The sequence below is a fragment of the Mesocricetus auratus genome, unplaced genomic scaffold (genome assembly GCF_017639785.1).
Source record: "Mesocricetus auratus isolate SY011 unplaced genomic scaffold, BCM_Maur_2.0 Super-Scaffold_100707, whole genome shotgun sequence".
Taxonomy (NCBI): Eukaryota; Metazoa; Chordata; class Mammalia; order Rodentia; family Cricetidae; genus Mesocricetus; species Mesocricetus auratus.
This window is the reverse complement of record NW_024429269.1, coordinates 8,782,867-8,806,591: the sequence shown is the minus strand read 5'-3', so window position 1 is coordinate 8,806,591 and position 23,725 is coordinate 8,782,867. Positions and strand designations below refer to the sequence as shown.

At 46.6% G+C, this 23,725-nt stretch overlaps 1 protein-coding gene and 1 long non-coding RNA gene across 5 annotated transcripts in view; one reads left to right on the top strand and one right to left on the bottom strand.

Annotated features, from left to right (window-relative positions):
- The window catches only part of Atp8a2 (ATPase phospholipid transporting 8A2), a 547,410-nt gene that overhangs the window by 27,487 nt on the left and 496,198 nt on the right, over positions 1–23,725 (bottom strand). For all 4 annotated transcript variants that reach the window (XM_040740602.1, XM_040740601.1, XM_040740603.1 and 1 more), the window contains one exon: positions 22,753–22,857. In XM_040740602.1, coding sequence (XP_040596536.1) covers positions 22,753–22,857 — 105 coding nt within the window. The remainder of the gene's footprint in view (positions 1–22,752; positions 22,858–23,725) is intronic.
- Positions 1,628–4,772, top strand: LOC110339807. Its single transcript, XR_002381781.2, has 3 exons — positions 1,628–1,785; positions 3,440–3,537; positions 4,298–4,772. It is a non-coding gene; the product is annotated as an uncharacterized LOC110339807 (long non-coding RNA).

Genomic DNA, 23,725 nt, shown 5'->3' with positions numbered 1-23,725 from the left:
GAGTGATAGACGCTCACTGAGAATCAGCATAGCCCAGGCCTCTGTCCTCAGTGTAGCTAAAGATGAAAGAGTGCACTTCTTTGGCAGGCTAAAGAAATGAATGGATGAAGGGATGTCAAGTGGACCAAAACACAAAAGCTATGATGACAGAAAACACAAGGGTACTGGGCCCTATGCCTATGTTGGCAAATTACATCTTTTAATCACCTTCATCTAGAAGGCAACGAAGCTGGACCACTGATGTTCCAGGATGTAGCTGTAGGGATCCCCTTTAAATAAGATGAGATCACCAAGACCATGGGATGACCAGGGTCACATCTTGTTACTGTCACTTCTTAGACCTACACGCATCACTGGGATTCAATTTCCTGCTGAGTGGGAATTTTGCCTCTGTTCAGAATTCAGTCTTTCCTAAGTCTGTGTACATCTTTTGTCAGAGATGAAGGAGGGAAGGAAGGAGCCAAAGATGCGGAGGGAACATGTTTAAAAAGGCAAAGATAAACTTTTACAGTGAGTGGCTGTTACCACTAAGAGGCAGGGGGGGACGGGGGTGGGGGGGAGAGAAAGCACTGGGTACTAGGAGGAAGTGGGGGTGAGGCTAAATGGCAGGTGATCTCCCAGTTCATCTCCATCACTATCAGCCCAGGATGCAGCTTAGCCTCCGAACCAGAGCCTGATGGTCTGGGATGTGAATCCTCAGAGTATGGGGGATAGCGCCAACATCAGAATTTAAGTGCTGGCAACCAGGTACCGCTGATGACATGTAAAGACACTCTGTAAGACTTCCCTTTCTCTCTCCCCACCCTCCACTTCCTCTCTGCATCTGCCTTTCAGCTGCATCTTCAGACCTATTTTCATATGGTTTCATGTTTTGCACACATTCACTGTACACAAAAATGGGATTCATTATGGCATTTTAATGGATGTCTATCATGCACTTTTATGATTCTTCCATTAATTTCTCCTCCCCCTCCTCCCCTTTTGCTGGCCACCTTTCTCCACAAATAGTCCCACCTCTGCCTCATGCCTTACTGTTTTGAAGCCTAATTCTACATCTAAGAGAAATCATTATCTTTCTATCTCTGAGTCTGGTTTATCTAGCTCAATATATCAGTTCTAACAATTCTGCACACGGCACATCCTTGGTGTGTATGATGTATATACACCATATTTTCTTTATTATTCATCAATTGATGAACTTAATCAGCTCTGGTTTGCAATCAATTAAATTCTTTTAAGAACTTGCCCTTACATGACAAACAGATTTGCCTGCTGGGGTTTCGGGTTTGGATCAGGTTTGAAACTGTTTTCTGTTTTGACAGTTACACTCCCAAGGTCCCTAACCCTGCAGATTAATTACAGTAAAAACAACTGTGTCCACCACTCTGAGGTTTTCCTAGCACCCCACCAATGCCCATCTGTGCAGTAAACATCCAACTTTATCAATTCAAATTAGCACAAAGACAAACAGAATAATTCAAAGCTGGCTTCCAGGACCCCCTGCCTCAACTGAAGTAATTAAAGAAAGATGAGCCTTGCCACTAATTAACCTCCTAAACACTAATTAAAGATAATGAGGGTTCAAGGTGCTTGGCATAGCCTGACCTACTGGCAGAGTCCGCATAGAGGGAAAGGACAAAGTGGATGCAGGTATCCGCTCTGAGTGTCTCCCTGGGGAAATGGTTGCCTAGTTGGGGGGAAGTAGCCGTTTTCTGTGCAAGAATTACAGCTGGGAGATGCTGCCAGTCTCAGCTGGAGTACGGGTCACGGCGCTTTTGATCCCAGGTGAGCATTCAGTTCAGCTAAGTACACAGAGTAAATCAGAGGGTGCAGAAATTGTGTTTTAAATTCCATTCACGCCTTGGACTGCCTGGAGTCCTTCCTAGGACAGATCAGTCATGGGTGGATAAGGTGTCATGAAAGGTGAATGAACTCCGAGTCAGGTGCACTGCTTATTTTTTCTTCTAGCACCAATACGTGGTGGCACAGACTTGGTGTCCTCCTCCTGCTTCCTTGCAGGTGAGGAAGCTTCAATACCTTCTTGGCAGATGCAGGAAGAGCCAAGGAAGAGGCAAAAAGTACACTGTCTGCAGCTGAGCCCTTGCATCCCAGGGACTGTGCGCTAAGCAGGAGGACACAGTCACTGGCCTGGTGGTCACTAGGCCCTGCAGAGCAGGCTGATCAGCATGGGGCTGCTGCCACCTTCTTCACGGAGCAAGGTCACGACCACCAGCACCAGGGGAGGTGCCGTCACTATGCAATCATGCCAAAGCAAAGTCCTTATCCAAGGCGCCTCAGGACTAGGCCAAGGTCACCGCAGGTCACAAAAGGTTAAGGCTGACATCCTCGTCTGTGCTCAGGCACAGGTGGACACTGTCTCCTGTCCTTCAGTCACCAGCCTGTGCTGGTCTAGTAACTAGCATTTTGGTAGAAGGTCAAAGGACTGGGCTGAAAATCTGAAACCGTTTCTTCTTAATTTACTGCTCCACCTCCAATGACTAAGTTAACCTGTGGATCTTAGATTAAGAGCAATGGGAGGAAAGTGAGCGGCGGCAGCCTTTCGTGGGGTTGCTGGCAGGGCGCTACCACAGCTGCCTTCTCATTTCAGCTCTGTAAGGTTTATGGTAAATGGTGAGCCGGGTGTGACTCAGTGCAATTGCCCAGCATTTGGGAAACCTTGTCAGATCCCCAGCCCCACAAAAGAATATGAATAAAAAAACCCAAAAGGTACAGGGCTGCGGGTGTAGCTCTATAGACAGCTTGTCTAGCATGCATGAATTCAAACCCCTGGGTTCAGTCATCAGTAACTAGTTGGCTATGGTGGCACAGACCTGTAATCCTAGCTCTTGGGATCTAGAGACAGGAGGATCCAGGAGTTCAAGATTGTCCTTGGCTACATAGTCAGTTTGAGGCCAGTCTGAGCCAGCTCATATTTGAACTGTGTGAGTGTGTGAGATTCTGTCTTAAAAACAAACAAACAAAAACAAAAATAAGGAAACAAGGAAGAAGGAAAGAAGGGAAAGGAATAATTATTTTTTAACATGATACCCACTGAAGGCCGTCTTCAGTGAAGAATCATACCTGTGGTGGTGGTGGGGGGGGGGGCTAAAAATCATGAGCCCAGCCCTTTGCAGCTATAGGTGACATTAAATTATCTCTGGGCCTTGCATTTAGAGAAGGGGCTTAGGGTGATGGGATGAGATGCACCAGCAGGCTGCTCTTGACAGCCTTTCTTTCACTGCCTTCAAAGCCAACTTCTCTCAAAGTCGGTCATGGGCCCTGTCTTTGTCCTGCAGTGTTGAGCCTACCCAGAACTTTGGCAAGTCCTTTTAATTCCTAGATGAGATGACTGTCTACACCATGTGCTCCTGCTGTTCAGCTGGGATTAGAGTCCCTCTGGAGGACTTCTGGGCCCTGTGAAAGTGCTGTCTCCAAACAGGTGCTGTGACATCATCTTCCTCTGGGTACCTCCCTGTGTGTGGGCAGACCCATGGAAACCGGACACAGAGAAAATAGCAGTACAGAGGCATGGATCAGGTAAGCACACCTGCTGTCCCTGCCTGCTGGGACAAAGGATCTACGGCTTATGAAATGGTTTAAGAATGAGGTTGTTCTAGATTCACTTCTGTTGCTGTGATAAAAAATACCCAAACAAAAAAGGAACTTACAGGGCAGGGGTGGGGGGAACGTTAGTGCACCATTCCAGGTTTCAGCCTATCATAGCAGGAAAGCTCAAGGCGGTAAGGACTTAAAACAGCTAATCACATGACACCCACAACAAGAACAGAGAGAAACAAACAAAGGCATACTTAATACTCAGCTAGCTTTCTCTACTCATATGGTCCAGAATCCTAAACCCAGCAATAGTCACCCACTTTCAGGCTGGGTCTTCCCACACCAATGAAGGCAATGAAAACAACACCCTCACAGGCTAACCTGATGTGGGCTTTGATTGTAGGCTGTATCTGATGGAGTTAACCATCACAGGAATGCATATTTGAAATTAAGTGTTCATAAGCCACAGACCTCTCTCTACACCACCCATACAAACTATTCTGGAGAGGGGGTAACTCTCAGAGGAAATGTGTGTTTCCTAGTATGTTCTGCTTGGAAAAAAATTCTGGAGATGTGTGACTTTGGTTCTGCATGGCCATGTTGCAGAAGCCTTAATGAATTTAACATTCTCCACTCAAGATTTCTACCTGTAGATGTGCCTTATAGGCAGCGTTCCTATGACTTACAAAGTAAAGTTCTAACTTCATCCTTCATAGTAATCCAGAGTTTCTTACTTATCCAGGTTGCCTCTTATTATCTTTCTGAATTCAAACTTCAGAGTCCAGAAATCTCATCATACCTACATGGGCACATCTACCAAGTCATTCTCTGTAGCAGGAATTCCCCTCCTACCTCATTGCCTGGCAAGAAATTAGGATCTATTCTGAGATGTTCTCTCCATCACTGTGTCTTAGGGTCACCACTGCTGTGATGAGACACCATGATCAAAGCAACTTGGGGAGGAGAGGGTTTGTTTGGCGTACGCTTCCACATCACTGTTCATCATCAAAGGGAGTCGGGACAGGAACTCAAGCAAGGTGGGAAGCTGGAGGCAAGAGGTGATGCAGAGACAATGGAGGGTGATGTTTACTGGCCTGCTCTCCATGTCTTCCTCCGCCTGCTTTCTTATAGAATCCAGGACTACAACCCAGGGAAGGCACCACCCACAATGTGCTGGGCCTTCCCCCATCGATCGCTAATTAAGAAAATGCTCTAAGGCTTGCCTACAGCCTGGTCCTCTGGAGGCATTTTCTCAGTGGAGGATCTCTCCCTTTGGATAACTCTAGCTTGTGTCAAGTTGACATAAAACAAGTCAGCAAGTATGAAAACATTGTTAATACTGAATTTCTATTCTTGGGCTAATCATCTGTCACCATTACCTTCCTTCTTTACTGGCCAGTCTGATGTCTGAAAAACTGTCTGGGCTTGACCCAAGGACTTGTTTGTATCAGAACCACACAGAGGAGAGCAGTCTGGGATGTAGCTCAGTCATACAGAGCTTGATGCCAACCAAAAGGTCCTGGTTTCCATTCCCAGCACCACAATGAAACAAACCCCAAACCAAATAAAATAGAAAAGCAACAACATTGGCATTTTAAATGAGAAGCATGAATGAAAAGTTCACACGCATTCTCTGGTCCCAGCTGACCCTGAAGATTAGGAGGAAACCTGAGCAGATGTTAGCTCTGAGCAGGACTGCTTCAGTAGCATGTGATCCACACAGGGACTTCTCAGAAAGGATGATGCTACAAATCCAGCAGGTGTTTGTGGGCAGAACCTTTGCAAGGGCTAGAATGTGAATGAGTGACAGTTAATGGAGGAATAAGCACGTAGGAAGCTTCACAAGATGACACTGCAAACACCACCACCAACTCTGTTGTCATCGTTTCCTACTGAGGTTAATATACAGATGACCAAGGAAGTCAAAATGGACAGGCGGAAGGTGCACCTGGGAGCCAGAGCACTCTGGCTACCCCTGTCCTTGACTGGACACACTCCCACAGAGCTGGAGAGCAGGAAACCTGTGCACGCTGCACGTTGCCGTGTTCAAGAAGCAAATGTGCAGGACAAAGCAAAGACAGGGACAATGATGCAAACTTGATGGAATATTGTGCTCATGTCCTTTGAAAGTACATAAAGGAAGGAAAAATATACAGGATGGAGTTAGAACTAGGGGTCTAGAGTTCGAACAGGAGGATGGATGTCTGCGAGCCTTGTGGGAGAATTCCCTGAAGAGCCTGGGGTCACATGACACAATGGTCTGTAGACATTGTGTGCAACAGGGAACTGACAGGAGTCAGCTGTTTTTGAGGATGTGTTTTCCTTTTCAAATGCTGAGGAGACCAAAGTAGAAGCTCCAGCGAGAGGCAGAGTGCAACACCAGAGGCTGCATCACAACCACATAGCTTCTGGGTGCAAGAGCAGAGGCGAGAGTGGCAGAAATGTGCGGCTGTGACATTTCTCTGGGTTACAGACTGAAAGCATATTGGGGCTTTATTGTGAAATAGCCCTGTGAGTCAGAAGCTCCTTATCTAGAGGATACCGAAAGCTGTCGGTCACAGGACACATTTGTCAGGCAGCACGACAGCACCTCAACCAGGCCCAGGCTGCTTCTGACTTCTGTAAGTCTCTTCTGCACCGTGTAAAGGGAACTGTCCACAAATTGGGTACAAGCCCAAGGGCTTTGTCGCCAGCTTGTGACAACTTGAACCATTCTCTAGCCTTGAAAAGATTTGTGAGGGTGGTGAAAAGATAATAGGCTACCCAAGGAGGCCCACGGTGGCTATACAAGAGGGTTTTCAACAGAGGCCCATGTCCACCCATGTCCAGGTCTCTTAACAAAGGCAACTGCTTTCTGAATAGGTGAGGTAAAAGCCGGGGCATGAGGGGCCTGGGTGACAGGTCAGTGCTTCAAGAAAACAAGACAGCTGCCATTCTAGAAATACCCATGATATCTAGGATGTCTTCTGTTTGGAAACTCTTTGATCGTCTGATGAATGAGCATAAGAAAACCAACGGGATATTTAAAGGGCTAAGGCTGCAGCCATGAGAGGTAGCCACTGTCAGGAAATCCAATGGAAAACTTAGACTACAGTTTTTACTCTAAGTATCAACATTTAACATTAATCAACTTATGATCAATTATCATCAATTAATTATCCATCTGAACAACATGTGTAACATGAAAATAATTAGATGTGCTTTACTCTCTCTAAAGTAAATTTTTTATGTTTCAGGTCTTTTAAAGAATGCATGAATTTGGATTTTGTGACCAAGTTGAAAGATAAAGCTAATAGATGCTTTTAGGGTTCCATCAGTGTTAGCTTTTCTTTCAATACTGGTTTTTAAATTATAATTTTATGTATCTAAGAATATTTAACCCAAATGAGAGTACATGTTTCATGTAACCCACATCTAATTTGAACACGTTGAGACCCACAGATATTTTTATGGGACTATACTTCTACAAGGGTTTTATGTCAGAGAGCCTTCCTTATTCTTGGTCTTACAAACAGGGTACAGAGGAGGAAGTTTTAATCACAGGCTGCCCTACTTTCACAAAAAAAATCTTATAAAAAGTGTGGTGGCGCACGCCTTTAATCCCAGCACTTGGGAGGCAGAGGCAGGCGGATCTCTGTGAGTTCGAGGCCAGCCTGGTCTACAGAGCGAGTTCCAGGACAGCCTCCAAAGCCACAGAGAAACCCTGTTTCGAAAAACCAAAAAAAAAAAAAAAAGTAACCTTGGTAATTAATCTACCTCCCCCTCCCCCAAGACAGAGTCTCACCATAGAGGCCAGGCTGGCTTCCATCTTGCAATCCCCCTGCCTCCACCTCTCAGAGCTGGGATTATAGGATTTTGCCATCAAACCCAGGGAAATGAGTTGGCTATATTCAAAACACACAAACTGGCTAGTAGTTCTGTCTACACAAAGCTCGCCACATAACAAGAACACTGTCACTGTTGTTTCTGAGTTCTGATAATGACTTGTGCATTTTGGTAAGAGATTGAAATTATACACAGAGAAATACAGAGATGAGAGGTCATCCCAGGCTGCAAAGTGAGCTATGGAAACACAAAACCGGATGCTAATCGTCATACATGAAGGTTTTCGTCACCATAGGACTGACTGTCAGGGCCCAAAACACTACTGCAGAGTACTGTGGACTACTGGAGGAGATTTGGAAGGCCTGAGAAGTGGAAGATCACTGTCACCTTCCTGTGACAGCTGAAGCAAAGGAATTTTCTGACCCACTTCGCTTATGATTAGACTAGTGGTTCTCAACCTGAGGGTCGTTATCCTACATATCAGATTTTCACAACAGCATCAAAATTACAGTTATGAAACAGCAACAAAATAATTTTTTGGTTGGGGGGGTCACCACAGAGTGAGGAACTGTATTAAAGCGTCACAGCATGAGGGAGGTTGAGAGCCACTGAGCTAGACCATAAGACACTCGTCTGAGGTCTTGCCCCATAGAGGAGGGTGAAGGATTCGGCACACAGTGCCTTGTAGAGTTCTCCGAGGTTGACTGCCATTATAAGATCCCGTTTTGTTTTTGTCTAATCGCATTGCAGTATTGTCCTTTCTTCATGGACCGTAGGCATGAAGGAACCCCTTCTTCCTAGCACTTTGGGTCTTCATTTCTGAAGGCTCTCATGTTACACACAACCTTGATGAGTAGACGGGGCTTGCTGTTCTCTCGTTAGTCTGTGTTTTGCTATTGGATTTGCGGTTCTCTGATTAGTCTGTGCTTTGCTATACCGGGGTCAGCTTGCACATTCTAGTGAGGAAAAGACAGGACTGCCCCGCCCCCATCCTATGCTTCCTCGTAGGCTCTGCTGAGCTGCTGAGTGTCTATCCCTCTGCCCACTTTGCTCCCGGCAGCCCTCACTTCTCTTGCTTCTCACTGAGAGTTCTTACTCCGGGGCAGCAGGAACCTGTCACTGTCTACTTGGCCACCCTCTCGCCTGGCACTTCCTCTGTTTTCCATGCGTGCCCGTGGCATGGGCGAATAATGACTCACCCTGTATTGTATTAGGCAAACCTGCTGGCTGCATCTGCAATGAAGCCAGCTTGTTTACTCATTAGTAAGGGTAACGATTCCCAATTACCACTACCTGAGGTGCCCGCCCCAGCCCAGAGTATCCTGATTGCAGAGGGAAGGTAATAAACACTGAATAAGTGTATTAGCGTTGCCTTGCCAGAAGGGGAGACTTAAATGGGCTCAGCGTGTGGCTGAGGACCGAAGCTCCAAGGTCTACAGAGCAAGAGGGCCATGATAGCTGTATTCAGAGCCAAGAACAACCCCCAACTCCGGGGACGGTTGGGATGGTATTTTTTAAATTTCTACTTTATTAATAAAAAGTCTCCAAAATTCCTATAAGTAGACTGCTAAATGCATTGAGTTTTGCGGACTGTCTGCCAGCGGTAACTCTGACATGCTCTGAGTTCTTTTGAACCATGAGGCCTATGATGTCATATTCGTCATATCCATCCGCTACTGAGGCAGGCCTTGTCTGGCTTTCCTAGTGCCAGATGGAAATAGAACTTCCACACCTGTGCCAGAGGCCACACCTGGGGAGTGCATGCGTGCTCTGTGGCATAGAGTGTTGGTGAAGCCGACTGTCCAGTACTTCCCTGTATATTCGCATTGCCTCCCGCAGTCACATGCACCAAAGAGCCTAGAAATCCTCCTACACGCTGTACAAAAATCAGACAATTCTAAACTCTAGGATGCCCCCACTAGAGTTTCCCCAGGCTACCCTCTCAAGGAGCCAGGCCCTGGGAATGTAGATTGTTAACTCAATTTCAGGAGGGCTGCAGGTGGTCACTGCCTTATGCTGCCTGGAATGTCTTAGCCTAAGAGAGCTTACACAGTTGGAGCTGGGAGGGGAGGGGTCAACTAGAAAAGCAAACAATTCCCAGGGATTTAACAGCTCTCATCAGAGACCTTCGGGTCTCTGAGGACTCAGCTCCGGCCTGGAATGTGCAATGCCACTGTTCAGTATGCCTCCAACAGAACAAACACCCAAAACATCAAAAGTCTCCTGTTGACGCTCAAATGGCTGAAGGAGAACGAACTTGCGAGGAGCTGGACAATTCAAGCATCCTGTCGGTACTTTCCAGGGGGTTCAGCAAGCCTGATCACTGGCTGAGCTTGGTACAGACATTCAATGTTTAGTAGAAATGATTCTTGAAAGGCGGAGAAAGTGGGCCTAAAACTAACTTGCTTCAAGACTCAGAAATAAGAGTCCTCCTGAAGCTGAGACCCGAAGCTGGGCTGCAGCAAGCTACCAACAGATCCTCAGTCCCACCTCACCCACACACCAAACTCCCTCGGTGCTCTGCCCAGACAGTTCCTACAGTCTGTAGTCTGTCTCTGCAGCCGGCAGCCCCTGAGCCTCTGAATATGTCTCATCAGTTGGCACGTCAGTCTTCCTGGGGAACAAGATGGCTTTTGCTTGCTTCAGTAATCAGTATCAACCAGTGTTTAAAATTATTAAAACATTAGCCCATCGAAACAAAGGCTCTGGGGATTTAACACCCATAAAGTAACAGAGAATTGATTATTTTCGGTTGACAGGGGCAGCTCAGGGGTTCTCTAAACGCTAATGATGTGTTTTACTTCTGTAAGTGTTTACTCTCCTCCTCCTTCCTTCCTGTGCCCGGCAAGCAGGTTTCAGCAATCCCCCAGTGGGTAATCCAGCCAGCCCTGCTGCAATTTCCTGGACCATTTACTCCCTTTGTTCCACTAATGCCTTTCCTCACCTGTGTTTGTCAGCCCCCGCTAGAGACTGGGCAGCTTTTGCCTGCCTGCCAGAGCTGTTGACTTCTGCACTTGTTTTTCTAAGAGCACTCCCTCGTGTGTAGGCCTTATTGGAGGTTCTCTCCTCTTCCAAAATGAAATGCATTTATTAATTTCTTTCACAGACCATACTGGAGCCCATGAAAGCGGTTCTGTCTGGAAGTCAAGACAGTTGTGAGGTTCATTAGCTCCTTCCCTTCTCCTTTGAATTCTTCACTTCCGCCTGCCTTGGGGAGTTGGGTATAGCGTTTACACTAGTTTCATGATTCTCCTGCAAGTAAGAATTGAAAAGGCAGCCACAGGGCTGGAGAGATGGCTCAGTGGTTAAAAGCACCGGCTGTTCTTCCAGAAGACTTGGGTGAAGTTTCTCCGCCGATGCAGCAATCCAGATCAGACCAAATCAAACCGAATTAGAAAAAGCCCACATTTAATGGATACAATGCTCCCAGGTGGCCTTCCAGCCCCCTAGAGAGGAGACGGGAAAGGGAGACAGGAAAATCCACCTGGTTTCTGGGATGCAGTTTAAATACCCTGTGGGAGTGGTCTTGAGTATCTCCGGGGGAGGGGCCATCATTTGGCGGGCTTTCTGAGAAGCAGCAGGGTTTGGAGGGAGATGGGGGAGGGAGACTTGGGAAGAACCTCCACCATAGCTGTGGGTTCAATTCCCAGCAACCACACGATGGTCCACAACTGTCTGTCACTCCGGTCTCAGAGGACCCAACAGCCTCTTTTCACTTCATCAGGCACCACCATACATGGGATGCACAGACATATGTGCAGGCAAAACACCCAGACACATGGGTGAAAGAGAGAAAGAGGTTACCTTAAAAAAAAGAAAGGAAAAGAACAAAACAGGCAACGCCACGCAGCCTTCATCCCGCTACTTCCTCCAAGCTCTCCCCCATTCTTGGCAGGCCTGCCTGCTCTGACCGTTTTATCAGCTGCTTCAGACAGGTGAGTATCCTGCTCCGGCTGTTGGGGCTCCACAGCATTCTGAGCATGCCAGGAGAAGGAAATTGTGAATGGAAGCACTGGAGAGGTGGAGTGCCCTGGCCATGTGCAAAGAAGCCTGCTGCACACAGGGTTGTGTTTCCTTTCTCGTTAGTAGTCAATGCCAGGCAGAGCGGACACCTCCTCTCTGACACCTGGCTCTCTTGTTGCCGTCAGCTGCGCGTGGCCACTGTTGTGATAAATAAAATGGGACTGCAATGTGCAAGTCCTTGCCATCAAAAATAGCTCTGTAGCTGGAGAGAGCACTTGAAAAAGGTAATGTGGTCCTTGCTTCAGTTCCAGTCTAAACCAGCTGATCTGGAAAGTCAGGGAGAACCAAGGCCATCTGCAAAGTCTGTGTACAGGGTAAGTATGTGATTGGCACTGAGGAACGATCACCGATAGTTAGATGTGCTCTGAGCCTGTGGCATCACACTCTTCATATTTAACAGCAGCATGGTGCAATCTGTTATAATGCAGGCTGCACTATTTGGGGATAAGCACAAAGTATGTAAGGACAAACAGTGCCCGTGTCTAAGATCTGCTTTTACACGATTCAGCAAACTGAAATCTAGGGCCAAACAGGGCTAAATACAGTGACTCTAGCAAAATGTTGGTACCTGTTGGATCTGTGACTTGGGGACATGGGGACTCCTCTGTGGTAGTCTCTCTGCTTTTGTGTGTTTTAATGTTTGAGTACTTTCTTTTTTCTTTTTAAAAGCAGGATCCTCCCATGCTGCTTAAGTGTATGGCCCCTGCCTCCTGAGTTCAAGCCATCCTCTCTGCTCTGGGTCCCTGAAATGCAGAGACTCCAGGTGCACACCAGAGCACCTTGAACAGCAGCAGCAACACCAGCAGGGTGTGTGGATTTAAGGGAAGTCTAGGCTGATACAGCGGAGAAAGGCCAAACTTTTGAGTGATGCCCATGAGAAGGTCCTTGTTCCCAAGGCCTTGAGTTTATCTGGGACAACTAGCAGGGGCTGGTGGGGACACCATTTCAGGTGGTCATCAGGAGAGGGCTGGAGTGTAAGGGGCAACTTGCGTGGGCCCAGCCTCTTACATGTAAGAGGAGCTCCTGGAGGCAGTGACCCAAACGAAAACTGGGTGAGCTGATGTCATTAGATGCACCCTTCTTCTCAGTCCAGAACTTAATCTGTGCTGGGGAGCGGGGGTGGGAGGGTTGGGGAAATGGGGTGGAGGGTGGCTCAGTGGTAGAGCACCTGCCTAGCATGTGTGAGGCTTTGGGCTTAGCTTTAGCACCACGAATAAAACTAAACCTCCACCTTCTTGACATGCCTGGGGTTCAGCTAAATTTCTCCACTGACTCAATAGGGAATGAGTGCCTGCTGTGTCCACATCCTTTGTTGGGGAAAGCCTGCCAGTCTTTAATAATGACCAGTAGAGATGGACTACCCAACATTTAGGCTGGAGGATGAGATGGAGTTTACTCTCTCAGTGCCTACACATGTTGTGGATTTTTCCATTTCACCCTCAAAGCAGAGTCATGACTGGGAGAGGAACGTTCAGAGACGTTAATAACCCAGCCAAGGTTGCACAGCTAAGTGAGTGGCAGGACCTGGAGCCCCATTACCTCCTGTCTGTCTCACAACTGGACTCCTCGCTCTGCCTCATGACACAGCCATGGAAAAAATGCAGCTGGAAGGCAAATAAATCTCAAGCAGGTGTTGGAAGCAGACATTTGCCACCTGGCGTGGAGAAGTTGGCTGAAATGATGCCATAATTTCCTACCCTTTTGGCCAATAAAAAAAGTAATAGTCATTTTAGGAGAAAATGTGGATGGGGTGGGAGGAAAATGGAGAGAAGATGGAGGTACATGATGCCAACAGCCACAACTCTGAGAAAACACACTTTTCCCCACTGAGCTGATGTAAAGTCAATACTGGAGAAACCTACACTGATGCTGGTGTCTCACGGGAAAGGTGTGCCTAAATCCCACCTCCATGTGGCAGCTGTACGGCTACCAAACACCTTAAACATTATTATGGTTTCATTTACTCATTCACTTTAGCTGCTAGGGTTGGAGTCCAGGGCCCCTCATGATAGTGAAGTGCCCTACCCCTGAACCCACACCCTAACCCTTAAATACTCATTTAAAGATGAAGAATTTCTGTTTAAGTGGCACAATGCAACAGGTGTTTTGAGTTGAGTTTTGGGATGATTTGGTTGTATTGAGGATTTTTTTTTTTGTTTTATGCTCGCGCGCGTGCGCGCGCGCGCGCGCGCACACACACACACACACACACACACACACACCCTTCTCCTCAATCCAAAACTTAATCTGTGGACTGGGGGTGTGGCCCAATGGTAGAGCACCTGCTTAGCTTGTATGAGGCTCTGGGTTTAGTCTAAGCAGCACAAAAAACTAAACCTCATTCTGGATGCCTCTACGGTTCTGATATGTCTGGGATTCAGCTAAATTTCTCCACTGAACCAATAGGAAATAGAGTGCCTGCTGTGTCCACATCCTTTGTTGGGGAAACTGACCTTTAAGAATGGCCAGTTAGTAGAGGAGAGCAAGAAAACAGGCACCATAATAGAGGGAGCTATTATAGGTTTAAAGAGAAAACTGGCACTAGGGAAATGTTCAGAGATCTACAAGGTTGATCCCCAACTAACAATCTAAGCAATAGTCAAGAGACTACCTTAAATGCCCTTCTCTGATAATGAGATGGATGACTTCCTTCTATACCATCCTAGAGCCTTCATCCAGTAGCTGATGGAAGCAGAAGCAGATACCCACAGCTAAACACTGAGCTGAACTCTGGAATCCAGTTGCAGAGAGGGAGGAGTGATGAGCAAAGGAGTCAAGACCAGAATGGAGAAATCCACAGAAACAGCTGACCTGAACAAGGGGGAGCTCATGGACCCCAGACTGATAGCTGGGAAACCAGCATAGTACTGTTCTAGACCCCTTGAATGAGGATGCCAGTTTGGAGGTTTGGTTAATCTATGGGGCCTCTGGTAGTGGATTTATTTAGTATTTATCCCTAGTGTACGAATGGACTTTAGGAGCCCACTCCACAAAGAGGGATACTCTCTCAGCCTAGACACATGGGGGAGGGATCTAGGCCCTGCTTCAAATGATGTGACAGACTTTGAAGATCCCCCATGGAAGGCCTCACATTCCCTGAAGAGCAGAAAGTAGATGGGATAGGTTGTCAGTGGGGGGCAGGGGAGGAGGGGAGGGAAAGGGAACTGGAAGTGACATGTAAAACAAGCTTGCTCCTAATTTAAATAAAAAAGGGGAAAAAAAAAGAATGGCCAGTTCGGAATAGTCAGTAGAGATGGAATATCTAACTTTTAGGCTAGAGGATGAGATGGGAGTTTGCTCTCTTTGCTGTGGATCTACATGTGCTGTGGATCTACATAATATATATACATGTATATGGATATATAGATATGATAAATACTCGTCGGTTTCAAAGGTAACCCTGGGAGAGCATGCTGTGGCAGGATGACTTTGGGAAGTCGGAATCTGGGAAGGCTGCAGGCAATGACCCCTACTCTTCAGCAGGGAGCACTGTGCTAGGCTTCTCTGGTCATGGACAGTAACTCCCCCCCAACCCCACCCCCTGTGGAGCTTGTCAATATACTTTCAGTCTGACATGGAGGCTGAAAGGGAGAACACAGGCTTTGCAGCACCCAGCTCGGATCAGATTTCCTCCTCAGGTCACTCTACAAGAAGCCCCAGAGCCATGCATCAGTGTTCTCAGAGAACACAAAACCAGAGGGAGACACTTGATCGCTGGCAGAAGAGTCCAGCCAGACAGGCTGCTATCTTTACCCAAGGCCCAGCCGGCCTCAGGTCAGGGAAAGCACTTAAATGAAAGAGAATCTGCATTTTCCTGGGAAGACGAGGCAGCAACCAGAACTGCTTGACCTTGAAACCGGAGAAAACCAGCTTGGCCACCTGCCCCCCTTGAACCAACTGCGATGAACAGAGAGAAGGATCTAGAATGAACAAGAGGCTCCTTGTTGTTTATTCAGACTAAGATAACACCACCCCTAGACCCTTTCCTGGGTTATTCACCTGTTTTCTTGCCAAATTCGAAACCCAACATCACAGAACACACCCTATCCCACACCAAGAAAGAAAAAAACACTACGAGAAAAGCTAGGCTGTTCCCATACATGCTGTTTTGGACATTAGTTTGTTGTATCTATAAAAATAAAGTAGTAATAGTAGATTTTCTTCTACCAGAAAAAAACTGAGTTACACTTTAGGAATAAAGAAAGGAAAGAATTAAGACACCAAAGAAAGTTCTTTCATTAGGTCTTTGTTTTTTAGACATACAAATTAATGCTATACAGGGTGGTCCTTCTAGACAGGGTGGCCTGGCCTGTATCCTTCCTGTTACACAGGCGTTCCTGCGGGGGGGGGGGGGGGATGGCTTAGGAGAGTGCTCTGACCCACCCAGACAGCAAGAAGTGTTAGTTAGCATCTTTACAGTGCACACCCACACACTAGGAGTGCGCTTTGTTGCAGACAAACCAAAGTTGAGACAATGTTGCTCTCGGTTACCAAGCTCCTCTTTGGAGCCCTGAGCTCTCCACATGTCTAACCCTCTGACCTATCTTTAAGATTAGTAGTGTCTTAATCATGGAACTTATTTGTGCATGAATTCCACAGGCTAACTTGATTTACTGAAGGAATAGCACAGAATTATCGAATCAGCTGCTTCCCATCACTATGACAAAACTGAAAAAGAAACCACCTAGGGGGGATTAAGCCCGACAGGGCAGGGAAGGCATGGTGGATGGATGGTGGAGCGTCTGGATTCATTCCCATCATGGTGGTGGGAGCATGTGATGGCAGAGAACTGGGAGACAGTGAGGCTGAAGGCCGGGCAGGTACACCTCTAGAGATTTTACCTCTATTCAACCACACTCCCCTCTCCAACGTTTCCAGAACCTCCCAAAATGGCAACTTAAATGACAGAGCGGGCATTCAAAAACTTGAGCCTGTGAAGGGCATTCAGATTCAAACTGAAACAGGCATGTTAAAGAAAATGCCATGGGTTATTACTCTGCAGTCAAAGACTGGGATTTGCATAAGTTCATCCAAATGGTAGGTTAAATTAGTTTACTGGGGCTGGAGAGATGGCTCACCAGGTAAATTTCAGCTTGCTACTACGCCTGATGGTGAGTTTGACTCCCTGAACCTTTGCAGTAGGAGGAAGGAGACGAATCCCACCAGTTGTCCCCTGACATCCACACACATGCATGGTGTGCCTGTGTTGCTCTCCCCCCTCAAAAATAAATGTCTATTTAGTTATATTGAAAGTCTATTGAGTGACTGAGGCACAGAAGGCATCATCTCAAAACTGTAGTTACAAATTTGGCGCAAAAGAGTTTTCAAAGGTTAATGCCTAAGGATTTCATTTTATTTCCCATGAACACTGCTGGACTCTCTGACAGTGAGCAGGACCTAGATATCATGACTTGGCAGAATGGTCCTAAGAGGTCCCTGGAGAATAGTGAGAAGGGTGTGAGAGTTGGAGCCTGGGGACTGGGTACAGAGGCTGGCCCAGGCTACTACTGGTTTAATCCACAGCATGGAACTAATGCCACCTGGGGTCTATCTGAGGTCAGCTCTTTTTTATTTAAATATTTACATATTTCATTTATTTTCAGTGTATTGTGTTGGTGTATAACAGCACATGTGTGAAAATCAGAGGACAACTTCTTTTTTCCCTTGAGACAGGGTTTCTCCATGTAGACCAGTCTGGCCAGAACTCACAGAGATCCCAAGGGATTAAAGGTGTGTGCCACCACTGCCCAGCCAAAGGACAACCTTTGAGAGATGGTTCTCTCCCTCCACTCTGTGGGTTCCAGGGATTGAACTCAGGTAGGTATGCTTGGCAGCAAGTGGCTTTTGCCTTCTGAGCTAACTCATCACCCCTTAGATACATTCTTTTAAAAATATTTATCTTTGCTACTTAAGAATAATGAGTATACATGCACTCCTGTGTGCTAGAATGTCCATGAATTCAGGTGTCTGCAGATCCTGGAAGGTGTCAGGTCCCCTGAAGTTGGAGCTACGGTTGCTGTGCACAGCCTGATGTGGGTGCTGAGCCAACTCTCCAACTCCTCTATTAACTGGTAAAAGAAACAGTTTTTCTCTGGAAGTGACCGTATCTCCTTTAACTTTTTCTCTCTGTGGCCACCTCCAAGATGAGCCAGCAAGCCAGACACCAGGTCACCTTCCTTTCCTCACTGTCACCTCACTGAGCTAGACTTGTGCATTTCCAGCTGGTCAGTCAACTGATACTTTTGGAACCTCCTCTAAAAGCCAATAACACACACACACACACACACACACACACACACACACACACACACACACACACACACACACACTGCGCGCACTCACGGCTGGGGGAGATGAACTGACCGTCAAATGGGGGCCAGTGTGATCAATACTTTAGGCAGAGTCTAGAAGAGCTTCAGAAGGAAGGTTGAGCTCAACCCTCTTGCCCATCCCCCACTGGCCCCTCCCAGCACGGAGTTGCCCAGGAATCCAAGCAGGTGTGGAAGAAGCAAACAAAAGTGATCAAAGAAGAAGGGATGAGGCAGCTCTCAGGAGGTCAAGTGGACGAAAGGGCCTCCTGAGGAGAACAGCAGGCCTCCATTATCTAGTGGGCAGATGGCCTACAGCAAACCTGGTACAGTCAGAAGGGGAAAACCAAGGGGCAGGTAGTGGGGAGGACTCCGGTCCCCACACTCCGGTCCCCTCCAATCCAGAATGAAGCGCTGGACAATAAGAAAGGCTGACCTCTCCATGGTAGGTACACTCTGAACATGTGTTCATCTAGATGTGCGCACATGTAATTACATGTTCATCAATGTGTACATATGCAGTCATGGCAACTACAAAGTCATGAAACTCATCCTAGGTTAGGAGGATGGATCTTCAAATGTGACCAGTAGAATACCACACACAAATTTTCCTTTTTGAAATCTGCCTGAACATTTGCGGGTGGATTTTTCTAAGTGGATGTTTGTTTATTTGGTTTTTCTTTTCGTTTTCAAGACAGTTTATCTGTGTAGTCCTGGCTGTCCTGGACTTGCTTTGTAGACCAGGCTGGCCTTGAACTCAGAGGTCTGCCGGCCTCTGCCTCCTGAGTACTGGGATTGAAGGTGCCTGCCACCGCACCTGGCAGGTGTTTAAAACATTCACAAGCCTGGGGAGGGAGGCCAGGGGTAGGATGCTTGCCCTGTGTGTCCAGACCTGGCTGTTCCCATTGCACAGAAAACTGACTGTGGCGTAGTGAGGTGGCACATGCCCGTTATTCTGCCACTAGACAGACAGGAAGACACAGATTAAAGGCAAGATTAAAAGGCAGGAAAGTCTTGGAGAAGTGAGAAGAAAATGGGCCACTCACCCAACACCTCTCATCAGCAATGAAGCAAGAATCCCAGTAATTAACAACCACCGTAAACCTGCAATTTTCTAGGAATCTGACCAGAAACTCAATTTACAGGGAGAGGACATGTACTGCACCCATAGTACAATCTTAGTGGATCCTGATTTTATTCTATCAGCCCAAGGTACCCCTGACTATCTTATAATTTCTCTTATCAAGAGAGTAATGTGGCGGGGGGGGGAGGGAGTCCTAAAAACCTTTGAAATGGAACTTCAGAGCCACCAAAAAGGCATATGAGAATAATTCTACGATACGGAATTGCCTCTCCCTCTTGAAGAGCCCATACCTAAACTTGAGTATGTCTTAATCTCCCTCCACTCCCCCTTGAGAAGCAGAGACCTACACATGGGGATGACTTCCTGAGTGTCTTGTTCTCCTAATCCTCATGCTCGGGCCTATCTTAAACTATCTTCAATAAAAATCTCTAATTCTGCTTTATACTGGTTCAGCCTGAGATTCTTTTCTGACTTGAAGCCTCAAATCCAGTTCAGCCAGAGCCTCCTCAGGCTGCTGAGGCTAATGGCATGGTGCTGTGTTTCTGTCCCCTCTCTGTTGACAAATCCAAGGGCTTTGTGTAGCTCAGAGGTAGAACATACACAGGGCCCTGAATTCACTTCCTAGTACAGCACAGAAAACAAAACAAAAAGATACCATCTATTTTATGAAGAAGGTCTTCTTTGACGGTAAACAGTCCATAGATCCTCTCATATGAGACTCTCCGGCCGGACACTCAGTTGAGATGCTGCAATCTCACAATGGCTCAGGCTGTCCATCATTTCATAAACCTTCCTCTTCCCCTCAAAGTATTAGCTGTCTATGACAGACGAAGAGACAGTGCTACTGTGTTTCTGGATTGCCCAGGGGCACACGGTTGATGACCCAGCCAGACTCCAGATCTCTGCAAAGTGCCCGTGGCCCTGTAAATAGGGCGAGGCGATGGCGGTGCCTGCGCATCTTCACTCATGTCTTTGCAGGGGTGACCTCTGCCTGACACACACCCACTGCTGCAGCCCTCTTGCGTTCTTTATCCCTTAAGCTCTTTCCCAGTTCATCTCCAGCATGAAAGCCTTTTCAGATGGTCCCAGACAGATGGTCCTTTGACTGTCTGTCCACGCTGCCAAGTCCAGGCCACATAAAGAACCTTCGGGGCCATATGAAGCCCCTGCCCAGAGCTGTGCAAACGCAGACCACATTATATGGAATATTCTCCTCTGGTATATCTCATCAGAATTGACAATTGTGCTTTACTTAGAAATTCTTTATGCTTGCTTAGCAATCTCACATGGACTTGAGAATTTGTGATATGCAAGAGGGCCATAGCCTTCTGAAGATGAAACTTGTGCTTACCCCATTGTTGTACATTTTATCCTTGTGACTATTTATCAATCTCACTTTGCCTGAGTTCCCTACTCTAATTTTTGCAGTGTATAAATATGACGTTTTCATGTCTCAAAGAACGGTGTAGGTCGTGGGAAATCTAACAGGTATTGAATACTGCATCTAAAGTGTTTTCTATATAAAAGAATCCTGCCACTTAGTCACAATGTTACATTTATCTGTTTTTGTTTTTCTTCTAGTGATGGGGATGGGATTCAGGGCTAGGCAAGCACTTTACCACTGAGCTATATATCCCTATTCCCAGTTCTAAGCTTATGAAGACAGTGATTTTTGTTTTGTTGGCTTATAGATATGAACACAATGCTTAATGCACTCACTTATTAACCAGGATTCCATAAGGGCTGAAGAGGTGGTCCAGTGGTTAAGAGCACTTGTTGCTCTTACAAAGGACCCAGGTTCAGTTCCCAGCTCCCACATGGTAGATTACAACCATTTGTAATTCCAGTTCCAAGGGATCCATGGACCTCAGAGAACACTAGGCACACATATGGTATAAATACATACATGCAGGCAAAACATTCACATACACAAAATTAAGTAAATAAATCTAAAAAAATTTTTAAACTAAGCCATACACAAAACCAAAACTACATTGCTAACCACATGCTCTGAAAACTTCCCTCAAATATCTATAACTTTTGAAACAATATTTCTAAAACCTCCAAAATACTTGATTCTTTGCTTGTATGTAAGTGTGGGGTGGTGTGTGTGTGTGTGTGTGTGTGTGTGTGTGTGTGTAGGCCAGAGGACAACCCTGGGTGTCATTCCTCTTACCTTAATTTTTGGAGTCTGGTTTCTAACTAGAGTAGACCAGCTGGCCAGGGAGCTTCAGGAATACACCCATCTCTGCCTCCCCCAGTACTGTGGTGAAGAACTCACTGTGTGTTATACTGACTTCTTTCATGGAGCCCCAGTGGTGAGGCTTCTAATCCACCATCTTGCCCAGACATCTCTGCAGTGATGGGCTTGCAAGTGCTGCTGTGCTTGGCTTTTTACACGCTCGGTATTGAACTCAGGTCCCTATGCTTGCCCTTGAACACTTTATGAGCTGAGCTACAGTCCCAGCCCAAATTCCCTTGGTTACAAACCAAGTATCTTTGATTCTATTGCTGTAAAAGATAGTTCAACCAAGTATAATGCAAGACAAAGTAGAAACTTCTAGAAGTACTTCTAGATCTTTGCTTCACTAGAAGTTAGCTATAGATTTCCTTCCAGAAGAAAGCACTTAGGACAGGAACACTCAGAATTTTCTAGATTTCTGTATTAAACATGGCCATCTTACTATGCTGCAGATGATCCTTGGCCTAGAGCCATACAGATTTCTGATAAATTTATCTTGATTAGATGAACTCATGGGAGGAAAGGAACACTCTTCGCAGTCATCTGTTGTGTTTAGGGACAAGCAGCTGGACACTTGGTGACAAAGGAGGTGAAGCAGTAGCTTCTGTGCTTTGCTATTTGAATGTAACTGGCCCCCATAAACTCACAGAGAGTGGCACTATTAGGAGGTATGGCCTTGTTGGAGTAGGTATAGCCTTGTTGTAGGAAGTGTATCACTGTGGGGGCGGGCTATGAGGTCTCCTATGTTCAAGATACTACCTAGTGTCTCAGTTCACTTCCTGTTGCCTCTGGATCAGGATGTAGGACTCTCAGCTACGTCTCCAGCACCATGTCTGCCTGCACACCACCATGTCCTACCATGATGATAATGGACTGGACCTCTGAACTGTAAGCCACCCAATTAAATATTTTCTTTATAAGAGTTGCCATGGTCATGGTGTCTCTTCACAACAATAGAAACTTTAAGACATATTCCAAGAGTCTTCTCAATCTTTCTCAAATCTAAGTCATGATAATTCATCAAAAATATCCCCATTCAGAGGGCTGGAGAGATGGCTCAGTGGCTAAGAGTACTGGATGCTTTTACAGAGGACTGTGGTTCAATTCCTAGTACCCAGATAGTGACTCATAACCATCTCTGCAGCTCTATACCCAGGGGATCTGACCCTCTCCTCTGGTCTCCAGAGGTACCACACACATGGTACACAGACATACATCAGATTCAGGCAAAACACCCATACTCATAAAATATAACTAAAGGGGGAAACCCCCTCAGGTCTGCTGAATTAGACAGTAATGAAACTTTCCTGGGCAGCTAAAGTTTTCCATCATTAACCACAAACTCCTCTGTTTGTTCAGCCTTAGGTAACATGATTGGGCCTGAAACAAAAAGGCCTGGCTCTTAGATCCTCTTTAAATCCCATCTCCTCCCCTTTAAGAGAATATTGCTATGCTGTCAATTATTCACAAGACTGTTCTGTCCACATCCCAAACCCAACAAAACCACTACTATTACCTGAGGACAGGCCCAGTGACCCAGAAACTCAGATTCTCATGGCTTCTGAGGAGATGCAATCTAAAGCTCATCATGACTGCATTCCTAGAATGTAATCAGAACGCCTGAAACTGAGCCCACCATGCTCCCCTTGAAAACTAGCCAAGGAGGAGAAATACGAGACGGCAGGGGACAGGAGAGCATGCTGGGGGCAGCCTACCTCTTTCCATTACTGTCTCGCAGCATTGCTTTCCCCATCACTCGGGACTTGGTCTCCAGCTCCTGCACCTCCTCCAGCAGCGTCTTTTTGCAGGTGTGCTTGGCCCTGGAGCAGAAGAAACAGACAGAGAAGATGGCATGTGACCGTGACACAGCTGTGAAGATGGCTGATCACTCTCCCCACCATACCTAGGTGCCCTCTCTCTGAACCAGCTGAGCATGCCACAGGAGCTTCATGTCCCCAGACCAAAGCATCCTGAGTACCCCAGATGAGACCTAGATTGTGAAATGTACGTATTATACCCCATAAAATCTGAGGACCAGGCAATTATAACCAACGACAAGAGGAGCCCAAAGATCAAAGAGATGGTCCCTAGAGCTTTCACTGTAGGGTATGAAACACACGAGATAGTTTAAATCTTTCTCATGGTATAGCCTCTGGCTCCTTGCTCTGTTCAGCCGGGTCACAGGGCCTGGGGTTAGCAGTTCTTGTCTCTCTGTTTACTGTGGAAAGAGCCACTGCCCCAGCAGAGATGAGGTTTAGGACACCAGAGCTCATGTTCTCAGTGCAAAACCTTGGTCTGAGGTTTGGAGTCCATACACACCCAGTGCAGTTTTCCCATCCTCCTCTGGCCCTGGCTTACTTAGGAAACCCAGTACTGGTTTCCTGCCATGATGGGAAACCTGGCCTGAGGCCTGGTTCCTCTTGGGTAATGGAGGAATTACCTGCTCCCTTTTCCTGGCTAAACAAAATCCCTTGCTATGGTCAAATAATCTTTCTATCTCAGGTTCCTCTAAATGGAAGCTAAACCATATCCTGTTGAATTCATATATCTAACTCCTGTGCTGTGGCCCATGGCTGTGCACAACCTGGTGTAACCAAAACTACATTGTCATCACCAAGGCAGTGTCTCCTAAAGAGCTCACTTTCTGGTTTCAAGACGTTTTATGTCTTTTTGTTTTTGCTTTGCTGG